The following is a 14,044-nucleotide window of genomic DNA, read 5'->3' as shown; positions in this document are numbered from 1 at the left end:
CGCAAGGCTAGGATTGCAGAAGATGGCCAAAGAGAGGGGTGAGGGTGAGGGTGAGGGTGAGGGAATATTACTGGGTGACAGGTGAAGAGGAGGGAATATTACTGGGTGACAGGTGAAGAGGATGGAGACAGAATGGTGTGAAGCTGGGTGGGTTTCACTTTAGTACTAAGGCTCAGGAACACTAAGATCAGGAGGTACCAGTAACTTGAATTTTCTCATTTTCTACTTGCACGTACTGGACTGCACTGGAATAATATTTTCAAAATAAATTTTACCTGACTAAATCAAAAATAATTTCTGCTAGTGCTATAGGATTAAGAATTACCAACCAAGAAAGTATTATACAAAGTTAAATGTACTTGTGAAACGGGGATGGAAGTTTCTAAATCATAAAATACAAATATAAAAAGTGCAAAGTATGGCTCCAGATACACCCCTTTACATTTCAGTCACATGGAACAATATGAGCAAAATTTTTAAAATTTGCATACAGCAAAATATGGTTAGGATGAGGGAGAATGGTAAACGTTCTGATAAACAGAAAAAACAACTGAAATAATGCTAGAAATACATTTGTGTAATTACTGTACATCACTCTTGATACCATGGAAAGATTCATGAGCAATGTATAATGATGCAAGTTTGAAAAGTGAAATTAAGTTGTAAAAAAAAAAAATCAATACAGTATATACTGTTAAAACTTTATAGAATCCAATATGAGAGTAACTATAAAATATTCAGAATATCACTGATATAATACTGGTCAAGCATTTTTCATGTGATTCAAAGAGGCATTGACGCAGAAGTGAGATATTTCACAATTAAGTCTATGTGCTGGATGCAATGAAATGTACATAAATATCATTACAGATATGACGGATAGGGCAATCTCTTACACAAGAGGGGGAAACATCTGTTTATGATGTCTGGTAGCAGAAACAATGTAAGAAATACTGTACTGTCATGAGGGAGATACTGTACACGGGATTTCAAGCATCAGAATAAGAAGATGGAAAGTATGCTCAGAGCTGGATAAAAGAAAGAAGAAATAAAAGAATATCAAGCAAAAGGTGGGGTAGAGGCAGTGGGGTGACAAGCTATCAAGGGACGGGATTGTCATGAGGATGTTAGGTGTGCGGACGTCTGCTGTTTCTGCTTCGACTTACATCTGAGATGAGGTTGTCAAGGAGGTACTGGAAAGAGAAGTGAAAGGTCTGAGGTGATGGTAGGAGAGGGGCAACATGGCCTGCCAAGTCTTTTCCTCAAATCAGACAAGACAAGAGAAAGCAACATATAAACATAAATTGTGTGATATGGACAGGTTAAATAAATGGTACATGAGTGTTTATCCTTGTACTGAAATGTGTACCTTTATAGGTTAAACCTAGCATATTCCTATCTTCATACTGGTTTACAGGATGGCACGTACATTTTAATCTACTAAAATGATCCTATGGCTGGAACAGCAAACTTACCCATTACTGTATATTTGTTTTCAAAACTTCTCTATTTTGTGATGTGTCCATAGGTACCCTAGTACTGGGATTAGCATAAACTTGTCTCCCACAAATAAATGGGGTGGGTATGATACTAACACATGAACATTGCAAAAGGAGAATTATCACCAGAGTGCCCACAAATGTGAGCAAAACATTCACTAACTCATCATTCATGTCTACAAAATTCTCAGATCCACTCTATGTGCTTCAACTAAGTTGTTCTTGCAATACCTGTGGGGAACAACCATTGCATCAAATGCCAAATTAATCTGTGGTGTGTAAATACAGCTCCGGCTGTGTTTATGGAGGAGTGCAAATCACAGATCAGGCTGTTCCCAACGACTGCTATAATTCAAATTCCCCCACCATTGTTAGTATGGGATCTTTTATAAAGGCTCCAACATGCTAGCATGTGCTGGCCTGGGTGACCTAATGGTGACTCTGTATCCTGCTCAATCTTTGGAAGCCTCCCTATTAAGTCCTTTATCTCTCAGGTCACACTCTATGACTGTCCCAGGTCTCTCTTAGTCTCTCTTGAAACCCTCCCCTAGAAATTTAAAGCTCTCGCCTTACAAACCCATTGGTCTCCTTCCATCCTCTCAACATCCCCAAACCATCTCAATCTACCCCTCCTCATCTCATGCCAATACATTCGTTCCATCCTTCCTCTCAACTCTTCAACCACAATCCTAGCCCCCCCAGGCCTTGCATTGAAGGACACATTACACAACTATCTAATCAGTCATTTCTGAATGTCTGGGCCTATGAACATCTTCCTGCACTGCCCAGGTGTCACTAACATACAGCATTACACTCCTAACACATGCCGCACGAAAGGATCCCTTACCCAAGAGGGAGAGCCCTCTCAATGTTAGGAGAGGCAACAGCCCCTTGAACTTCCTCCAACCACTCCTTACCCAAGCCATAGCTCCAGTCCTACATCCAGCACATGTCTCTCAAATAACAAAACTGCTCCATTAGCTCAGGACTTTCCAACAAGAACAATCCTTTCACACCTATCAATCTCTATGTGATCTCTCCAACACACAGCGCACACAAAATGGGATATTTTTTGCAGTCTACGTCTAATACCACTGCATCTCTTACACACCCACTTATCACAAACACCACACAAGATGGAGTTACTTCCTTGTGGCCAACGCACATGGCCATACTCCCTCTTCTTTGACAGTCCTGCCACCATCCCTAGATATCTTCAATTTTGCTTTATCTGTGTTACTCTCAAACCCTTGTGCCCTATTCCATCTCTCAACTTTCTAAATCTCTCCTCTACCTCCTTTTTTTCTCCACAATGAACAATGAGTCATCAGCATACAACATCTCCCATGGGAGTCCATCTCTGAAGTCATGTGAGAGTTCATGACAAACAAAATGGGGCTAGAGACTGACCCCTGATGCACACTAACATTCACAGAAAACCCAAAACTCAAATCACTATTCACTCTCACCTGGGAGTAAGCACCCACACACAAAGCCATAACACCCCCAACCGGCCACTCCTCGATCCCAAACTTTCTCATTGCTTACTTTACCGCCTCCCAAGGGACTCTTTAAGGCTTTCTCCAAATCAACAAAAACAGAGTGCAGTTTCCTTTTCTTTCCTAAATATTTTTCCCGAAGCTGTTGGACAATGAATCAGTGGTCCTTGTGCCTGATATACACCCAAAGTGCATCTCATCAATATTCACTCTTTCTCTTATCATATCTTCAAGGACTCTCCATTACCTTCTTTATCTGGTCCAAATTTTATCCATCCATCCATCATCCAATCCTATGTCACCCCACAAGCAACTTAGGAGCCTGAGACTAGGCAAGTTGGTCCTGACATTTATGATGAGAGTGGCCTGCCTCACTCATTCCTGAGTGGCATTACTTGAGCAATAAACCCCAACCACCCCTTGGATTTAAACCTGCACCAGCTCAATCCAACTGGAGCACCATAATTACTCACTAAACCACCAGGTGCCATAATTTGGTTATATGGTTACCACCCAGTGTAGTAAACGGTTTCCTGGTGTACAGGAATCCAACTGGCTTGTCACCCAGTGTAGAGTCACCCACAGACAGAAGGAAGAGGAAAGAATGAAGGAAAGAAAGACAGAAGAGAGAATGTAAAGTCACCCCTAGGCAGAAGGAAGGGGAAAGAATGAAGGAAAGAAAGACAGGGAAGGAAGAGAGGAAAGGGCCGACACCCAAGGCATCACTACATCTAGTGAGTGGATGGTGAGCGCCCACACCAACCACCAATAATAATAACAATAATAATGACAGTAGCACGAAATGGAATTACTTCCCATGCCCTTCTGGCAAATTGCACATGGCCACTCTCCTTCTTTGACAGTACTGCCAATAGCCCGAGATACCATCATTTTTTATTTATCTGCATTTACTCTTAAGCCCATGTACCCCATACCATCTCTCCATTTCTTAAATTTTTCCTCTGCCTCCCTTTCATTCTCTCAAATCAACACCAAATCATCAGCATAAAACATCTCCCATGGGAGACCATTTCTGAAGTCATATGAGAGAGGTTCAAGTACCATGATAAGAAACGAGGGGCTCAAAACTGACTCCTGCTGCACACCAATATTCATGGAAAACTCATCACCCAAATCTGCAAGCACCCACACACATGGCCATAACCACCTTAACCAGCCACTCCTTGATCCCAAGCTTTCTCGTTGCCCACTTCACCACCTCTCTAGGGACTGTCAAAGGTCTTTTCCAAATCAACAAAAACAAAGTACAGGTTTGTTTTCTTTCCTATATATTTTTCCTACAGCTGTCAAACAATGAATATGGCATCAGTGGTACCCCTGCTTGGCATAAACCCAAATTGCATCTCATCAATATTCACTCTTTCTCTAATCATACCTTCTAGAACTCTCACCATTACCTTCATTATCTGATCTAAAAGTTTTATACCTCTATAATTTCCTCTTTCCTAGGCATCACCCTTACCCTTATACACATTTACAATCACACTCTTCAGCCAGTCATCTGTGACAACATGCTCATATATAATCATATTTATCAAATCAGCAACTAAACCCACTTTTATATTTCCTGTGGCCTTCAGCATTTCAGCAGTTAGCCCAAATGAACCTGCAATCTTCCCCAACTGCACCCTGCCTATTGCCCTGCTCACAGTAGCAGCATCAACAAAAGACCATGGGCTAAACACTGCATCTGTTGACTTCAAACCTTCTCTGTTCCAGTCAAACTCCTCATTTAGCAACCAGTTATAATGCTCCCTGCAGGCACCTTTAATATCTTGACCATCCACCACTACCTTTCCTTCATCATTCTTTACAGTGCTCACTTACGATATCACTGACTTCCCTCTTCATCTCATTTACCACCTTAAATACTACATTCTTTCTTTGGGCACTATTTAGGTTATCCAGTAAAGTCTCTGAAACTCAGATATTACCCTGTGTACTTCCTTTCTGGCCCTGCTCTTGTCCAGAAAAACCTGCACTGACATCGCATAGTAGCAGCCCTCCACTAATACTGCCACCACCACCCTGCACTGTCAAGTTTCACTCATTATGCTATGGAGGGTGAAAACACATCATCATCATCTGATGACATCATACCTCCTCACTTATGCAACCTTACACACAGTGCTGCACAAACGATGACAATAATTTGATCTGCCATATGCCCTGCATGTATATTATCATTGGTGCAATGATTATTGCGTGCATCTCTGCAAATCCATCCACTACTTTTCTTTGCCAGCTCACTTGCTCCTTTATCTCTGGTACCTCACTTTCTCATATTCAATACCAAATTATTGTCTTCTTGGTCTTCCACATCTATCAACATTTAAGCATATATTGTACTGTATACCCTTTCATTACTATAACCACTCTCCCATTCAAATGGCTCATCAAACAAATCATCACCATTGGCCTAACTGAAAAAGAAAACTTGAAAAAGACTCAAAACAACCCTATCAGTGAGCTGATCCAGGCTAGAAAACAAGATGTTTGGTGTGGACACCTTTATGAAACAAACAACAGCAAGTTTCAACATCTCCCTCCCACCATGTCATGACATTATAGTGAACCCCGAAGGCATCATTTCAGCAAAAGGGAACATGTTTACTACCTAACAATAGTACAAAAATGTTAATCTATAAACGATAAAAACACCACCAACCAAACAAGAATATTTATAAAAAATTGAAGATATCAAAGAAAGTACAGCACAAAAATTCCATTCACCTCAAAAGTCCACTAAAACAAACAAACAAACAAAATAAGAAAGAAAAAAAAAAAAAAAGTAGGAACACACCAAACCACAGTCACCTAAAATATCAAGGTTCCATTTAGTGAGATGCTCTCACTAAAATTTTCCATTCCTCCTGGATTCACAACCAAATCCCTGACATCTGGAAGATAATTGTTATTTTAATACTAATCCCTATAATCCTATGACATATTCGTTAGCTTATTTTTCCAACCACCACTTGACGCTGCGCAGCCTACTTTTTCCTTCATCTTTATCATTCTTTTCTGTGTCTTCTCTTCTCTATTCTGTTTCTCCCATCTTTCCTCTCACATTTTATTACTCTTCTTTCCACTTCAGGTGGCTCTGCACTGAGTGACTGGCCTAAATGTTTCCTGTAACCCAGGAGATCCTTTTACAATACTGAGTGGTATCCATATAACTAAATAATGCGGTCATGCTGAACCTCATACGGTACTCGTTAGATGGGTGGGTAGACAGAAATGTGTCACCCATGTGGGAATCAAACCTCTGCACTCTTCTTCATGCCTTGTTGTGGTAAGGCACTGACTGCCACAGGGGAAGCATTAGTTAACTGCATGGGATGGCCCAGCAAAGGCACCTGCTTGCCTGCAGTTGATGGGTCTGCTCAGCCAGGCAGACTGGGGGCAGTCAACAAAAACAACACCCTGACAATTTTATTGATCTTGAGAGCGATTTTTTGAACTGGAGAGGTTAGATATAACCTTCACAGACTCCTTCACTAACAGTTTCAAAGCTGAATAAAACCTACTGGCAACAAGGAAAAAATGGCAATTATGTAACTGGAAAGAAGGGGGTATGGCCACTCAAACCAAACAACTGTTCCTCCTCACATACAGTAAATTCTACTTGTAATAACTATCATTTTCCAAATTCTGGGTCGAACGAACTCTTTAAGCCAACTGACCACTCTTTTCATGTAATGAATATGGTCAAACATATACAGTAGGCTTGGATATAACAAGGCCAACTGGTTGACAACAAGACTGGCAATATGGAATATCATGCTATGGAAATCACAGAACCTTTGGAAAAAATGGCTTATACTTGATACCCTACCCAGAGTCACCACATTAAACTGGCATTAAATGTGCCAAACAACGATAAAACACATTTAAAAACACAATACATTGTAACCAACCTGAAGTGTGCAGGTAGATCACACCATCACCCAGACCACCATAACCCACAACCTCATCACACATCACCCAGACCACCACATCATCACCCAGACCACACCATCACCCAGACTACCATAATTCACACTGTAACCCTACACCATCACCCAGACTACCATAATTCACACTATAACCCTACACCATCACCCAGACCTATCACCTAGATCATCACCAAAACCACATCATCAACCACATCTCACTCCACACCATCACCCCAAACCAGTGAGGCTCAGAGCAGTCACACGCCTCATGCTGCATGATATATATCGGTGCTGTGGCTGGATATGCATTATTTAGGGTTGTTTGAGCCCCATGTCCTATGGTGCAAGTGGATCTACAGGTGTTTTGGTAATATACAGAAACTGATCAACTTCCTGGTGTCACTGTCTGTCAGTATTATGGGAAAGCGCATCTTGGGCAAACCTACTGCTCATTAGATGCAGCAGATTGACCAACAAACCAACGGTATCAGTGTAGCACTCCCAGCATTGTGTAAATGCTTCCACCACCTATCTACCAGTTACCATGTTAATTTCTTTATCTCACTGTAGTGTAATTTATCACATCTAAAATTTCAGTGATTTATAAGAACTGTATTTACACAAAATGGTACCCTAATGTGACTAATGAACAAGGGCAGACATACAATGACGCAAGACTGGTTGTTGTTGTTGCTGATCAACCTCAATCTGTCTAGTTGAGCAGACCTATCAACTGAAGACAATCAATTGCCTCAGCAGGGTCATCCAGTGCAGGGCAGCAATATTCCCTTGTAGCTTACAGTGCCTCACCACAGCGAGACTTGGAGAAAAGAGTGGAGGTTCCTGGATGGATGCTGGATTTATATCTCTCCACCCAGTTAACAGGGGCACCACAATAGGCTCCACTTCACCCCATTATCTGATTATATGGTTACCACCCAGCATTGTAAATGTTCTCCTGGGTAACAGGAAACCATTTGAACGTCGCTCAAGTGTACAGCCACCTATCTATCTATCTACGGCCAGATGCCACACTACCGTATGGGGTGATCATTTGTCTCTGAGCAAGTTGTTTTATGGGAAAGGGCACTAACCCTCTGCCAACCCACTTGTTGACACGTAGGGAACATATGAAGCGGAAAAAACAGTACTGTAGTAAAAAGTGACAGACAGAAAAGAAAGACATTAGATGATAAGAGGACAAACATAAAGACAGAATGAAAAAAAGAGAAGAATTAGGCAGTGGTTCAACAAGTGTCTGGAAGATGGTCGCAAAGATCTACCATCATCTGGGTTGGTAAATCAAGGTAACTACCAAACACTGGACTGGGGAATTTTTAGATGTGATATGACAATTAACCCAAATTAGCTTTTTATACTGAGGGTTGACTGTAATTCAGTACCTCTGCTCTACACAACACTAAATCATAGCTCTACACAACACTAAATCATACGGTCACTCATTCTTAACAATGGCAAAAAGAGGATTTTTACTCAAATATTTGACAACCCAACACTACAAACCTAGCTCAATATATTTTTGATGGTTTCAACATGAATCAATATCCATTAACCCTCTGACTGTACTTCATTCCACCTAAGTTACATGATTAAAGTGTGGAGAAACTCATCATGGCCCTGCAGCTTTGATCAACCTAGGATAACATTTTAGCCAAGACCTCAGAACTACGTATTTTATTTCAGGTAACTCCATACAGTTACATTTGGCTTACAGAAACTATTATAATTAATGGATTAAGAATAAAACTACAAGCAAAAGACACTGACAATGCTTTGAGCACAGTATCAAAAAAGCATTTCTGTCAATATGCCCATGAACAAAAATGGGCAAGATCATGATAAGAAATGCCTAGCCAACTTTTTTTAAGGTTGATAAACATAGGTACTCTACTAAAACAGCAACATAACCCCAATCCTTACTTCCACAAATAGTTGGGGGTGAGGTGGGACCCAGAAATTGAGAGAAAAAATAAAAGTGGGAGAACTATTATGACCAGGTCCAGAGAAATGGGTCTGGAAGAATTATCAAGAGCAAGCACAGTGAAATGAGCCTGGGAGAACTATCAAGTGCTAGCCCAGGGAACAGACCAAGGAGAACTATCAACAGTATGCCCAGTGAAATGGGCCTGGGAGAACTATCATGAGAAGGTCCAGCGAAATGGGTCAGGAAGAACTATCAAGTGTAGGCCCAGTGAAATGAGCCTGGAAGAACTATCAAGAGTCAGGCCAGTTAAATAAGCCTGGGAAAACTATCAACAGAAAGCCCAGGGAAATGAGTCAGGGAGAACTATGAAGAGCAGGCCCAATGAAATGAGGCTGGGAGAACTATCAAGAGCAAGCCCAGTAATATGTGCCACACAGTCATTTACACATCAATCAAGCTTTTGGAATCCTGGCTCAACTTCACCAACAAAGCTAGGTATGGTAATTCTAAATAATGGACTTCATGTGCAACTGTTGGATAGCAACTTCATCTACTACCAAGTAGTAGATACCAAACACTAGTCATGAGCCTTTCTGTCCATGCTTCATATACAGTACATACATCTTTCACAAAGTTCTGTGTTCTATATCATATTTCTTATCAAATGGTATCATTTTAAATGCTCTCTCTGATTTTTCAAATTTTTGCCATAGCTATTTGTCACATACATTTATGTGAGTAATAACACAATTCCATTCAGTTCTCTTACAGCCTCTAGACTCAGGTTTCTGTTCCATACTGTATAGAAAGCTTTTACAACACTAACTACTTGACTTCCTTCCTTTAGCCACTCTGCTTTCCATTTTTTTCCACATATTCCCTCTCATTTCTGTCAATGTACGATGGTGTAAAAATATCTATCTATCTATCTATCTATCTATACACAGTAAGACCTCAATATAACGGACTAACTGGGGCCCACACCATTCCGAAAAAAGAAAAATTCTGACAAAAGAGACATCTTTACCCCCTGCTAATCCTGACTTTTTCCGATATATCAGACATTAGTCTAGATTGCATCAATGGTTTCTAAACCATTTTCACTACCATTGCAGTACTGTACTGTATTATAACTTCCCTACATTAATCAAATGGTATAATATAGGTGTATATAATAATACTGTACTCTACACTGATAAACATTTTTCATTTACCTTATTTAGCTGAAGTGGTCAAGCAGTCTGGACTGCTGCTGGCTTTATCGGACATTTTCCAATACAGTATATAGGAATTTAGTCTGATAGCTCCTCGATTCCGATAAAAACGAATTGCAGTCTATTGAAGTCCGTTATGTCGAGGTTTTACTGTGTATATACTGTATATATATATATATATATATATATATATATATATATATATATATATATATATATATATATCTATTGCCAGATGCCTCAATCCCGTTTGGGGTAGCCACAAACAAATTGCCTCTACGTCACCCTGTCCACCGCCATTTCACTGCCCTGCTCCCAACTCACACCCCCCTCTCTCATATACCTCTCCATCCCATCCCTCCATCTCATCCTCGGCCTCCCCCTACCTCTTCCCCCCTCCAAGTCACTCACATACACTCTCTTTGTCAGTCTTTCACCCTCCATCCTCTCCACATGGCCAAACCACCTCAGTGTGTTCCTCATAACACGTCCTATCACATCCACATCAACACCACAATGCTCCTTTATATCCTCATTCGTCAGCCTGTCTCTCCATGTGATTCCACAGGCTCCTCTTAAATAACTCATTTCCACTGCTCTCACTCTTGACTTGTGTCCTTCCAAAGACGTCCAAGTTTTACTTCCATACGTTAGCGTTGGTATCACAATACTGTCATGTAGTAACTTTTTCACTTCCATGCTCACTTCCCTGTTTCTTATCACTGCTTTCAAGGAACCAGCAACCTTTCTTCCCTGCTGTACCCTTTCAAGCACTTCACCCTCCAAACCTCCATCCTTACTCATCACACTACCCAAGTACTTAAACATACTCACATTTTCCAATTCCTCACCATCCAACCTCGCTGTACATTCACTGACTTCACCTCTCTCAAAGACCATCACTTTACTCTTCTCTACATTCACCTTTAGATTCCGTTTCTTTCACACTCTCCCAAACTCATCCACCAAGCCTTGCAGCTCCCCTTCGTCTTCACTCAACAACACAGTATTATCTGCAAACAACAGTACAGGGAGTTTCCAAACACTATCCTCCCTCACCAGGGACACTCCAACATCCACTACTCTACCTTGTACCTCTTTTATTACCCCATCCATGTACAGATTGAACAACCATGGAGACATGACACATCCCTGTTTCAACCCAACTTTCAAAGAGAAAAATTCACTTAGTTCACCATCCACACGCACTGCAGCCTTAGCACCATCATACATACTCTTCACAGCATTCAACAACTTCCCATCTACTCCATATATTCTGAACACTTTCCACAATCCTTCTCTATCCACCCTGTCATATGCTTACTCCAAATCCATGAAAGCCGCATGCAACTTCTTTCCCTTCTCTAGAAACTTTTCCACTAAAGATCTAAGAATGAATATCTGATCTACACAACCTCTTCCCTTCCTAAAGCCTCCCTGTTCTTCTCCAACTAATTCCTCTGTTCTTTCGCTAACTCTATATATATATATATATATATATATATATACAGTTTGCCACATGGTGTGTGAGAGATTGGGCGGTCCACGACCTTGCGCGCTGTGAATTTGCGCACTGAGAATACATAATCTTATGGGAAAAATTACATATGGGTGGTACCCCCTCATACCTGGACCTTTTTTGGCCCTTAGAGACATAATAAAGGTCAAATTTTTCAGACATTGTACAACAGATATAGCTACAATAACAAAAATATGGGCAGTCACCTTAAGACAGGCTGACGAATGAGGATATAAAGGAGCGTTGTGGTGTGGATGTGGATGTGATAGGAAGCGTTATGAGGAACACACTGAGGTGGTTTGGCCATGTGGAGAGGATGGAGGGCGAAAGACTGACGAAGAGAGTGTATGTGAGTGAGGTGGAGGGGGGAAGAGGGAGGGGGAGGCCGAGGATGAGATGGAGGGATGGGGTGGAGAGGTATATGAGAGAGGGGGGTGTGAGTTGGGAGCAGGGCAGTGAAATGGCGGGGGACAGGGCGACTTGGAGGCGATTTGTTTGTGGCCACCTCAAACGGGATTGAGGCGTCTGGCAATAGATAGATAGATAGACCTTAACACCAGTAGACAACAGGCCTGATGGACTTAAATAACAGGGGTTCTGAGGCGCGGCAACACACTTAGAGTGCCCCTGCCACCACCCCGGCAGCACCACACTTGTTTAATGGTTGCCAATGTTGTATTATTCCAGGCTCTGACAAAGAAACTTACGGCCTGTCAAATGTTACATTTCTTCCAGAATGCAGCAAGTCATTATGGTGGGGGTTGCAGGTATGCCAGGTGAAGCAGATGAGTCAGGTGGGGCTGTGAAGGTGGAGGGGGAGGCGGCTGGTGAGTCAGGTGGGGCAGTGGAGGAGGAGGGGATGACGGTGGGCGAGTCAGGGGAGGTGGTGAGGGAAGGATCCTCCCTCTCCTCCTTGCTACTGCTCACATCTTCGGCAATTTCCTTCATCTCTTCTTGCTTGTTTGTTTCATTCCTCATCTTGTTATGGACGTATTGGCAGTATAACAATCTGGTATTCACGAAATAACTGTAATTACTATAGAAACTGGGTATCTATTCCAACTTACTGTTATTGCTGAAAATGTTATTGTCGAAGTTGTTATTGGCGAGATCTTACTATAGACTCCTCTTGAGCACTTTCCCCACGAGCCTCTAAGTCATTATTGGAACGTTGTGTGGAGGGGGGTTGGAGCACTCACTGACAATGGCATTTTTGAGCCACTCCTTGCCTCTAACTCGTGTTTTATGAGGTAAACTCGTGCATTCAAGGTATTTGGTTATTATTTTTGGTCACGTGCACAATGCGATTCAAGCACTCTGAGCTCGCGCAGTAGGCAAGCAAACTATATATGTGTATATATATATATATATATATATATATATATATATATATGTACACATACATATACAGTACATCCCCACAGTACACGAGTTCCAAGTACACAATCCCCCTTGTACGCGAGGACTGATTTTTTTTTTTCTTAAATCTTAGTGTATTTTTTACTAGTACGCGATTTGAAATCCTTGAAAGTGAGACAGGCAGCGAACGGTGGTCCAAACCTGAGGTTACCCCGAGTATGCGACATAGCCCCCCCAAGAAACGATAATGGTTGCCTAAGCTCCGCCCATCTTGAGCAGGAGATAGCAGCAGAAAAGGCAGCAACACCAGTGATGGAGAGCGCCATTCATAAATTCAATGAAGATTTCAAGGACATCGAACGCTCTCAGTTGCGAGTGGAGGAGGTGATGTCTTCACTGGACAGAACCTTCCGCTACTACACTGACAAGCACAACCAGGAAGTAAACAGACGGAAGCAAACACTCATCACCCGTTTCCTTTGGCTTGAACAAAGTGAGGAATCACTCCCTTCAACATCAGAAGATCCTTATCCTGAGGAGGATCAAGAGGCTGATTCAATGTCTGAGGTGTCAGAAATAGACTTTGAAGGGTTTATGAACGAAGTGAGTGCAGTAGGTAGTGAAAGTGTCGAAAGTGCTGGTGACAAAAGTGGAGAGGAAGGTGGTGTGTTGGGTGGTGTGGTGGGCGATGCAGGAGATGCACACTAGGTGCCTCATCCTGCCTCGGATCTTCTTCTTACCTCCATCACGCCTGTTGGCCTCTTGGGTAAAGGTAAGCAGCCATATTCTTGTTGGTTTAGTTATGCCATATCCTTGTTGATTTACCTAGTAAAGCCATAATCTTGTTGGTTTACTTTATCTTAGGTAATATGTCTTAGATAGTTCCCTGTACAGTACAATACTTAGATCTGAAAAGCGTCTCAAGGGTTGCCCATGAAGGGGGGTGCAGCCCATATGTAATTTTTCCCATAAGTTTATGTATTCACAGTACGCGAATTCCTAGTATGCGACGTCCTCTGCTGCCCATATAGGTGCATACTAGGGGGATGT

General features: G+C 41.8%; 1 protein-coding gene across 1 annotated transcript in view; it reads right to left on the bottom strand.

Moving 5' to 3' along the window:
* AMPdeam (AMP deaminase) overlaps positions 1 to 14,044 on the bottom strand; it is a 317,845-nt gene that overhangs the window by 208,386 nt on the left and 95,415 nt on the right. The window contains exon 5 of the mRNA XM_080277977.1: positions 1,167 to 1,193. Coding sequence (XP_080134103.1) covers positions 1,167 to 1,193 — 27 coding nt within the window. The remainder of the gene's footprint in view (positions 1 to 1,166; positions 1,194 to 14,044) is intronic.

The sequence above is a fragment of the Coenobita brevimanus genome, chromosome 71 (genome assembly GCF_032717465.1).
Source record: "Coenobita brevimanus isolate Jiangsu-jjx chromosome 71, ASM3271746v2, whole genome shotgun sequence".
Classification (NCBI taxonomy): Eukaryota; Metazoa; Arthropoda; class Malacostraca; order Decapoda; family Coenobitidae; genus Coenobita; species Coenobita brevimanus.
This window is presented reverse-complemented; position numbering and strand designations above follow the sequence as displayed.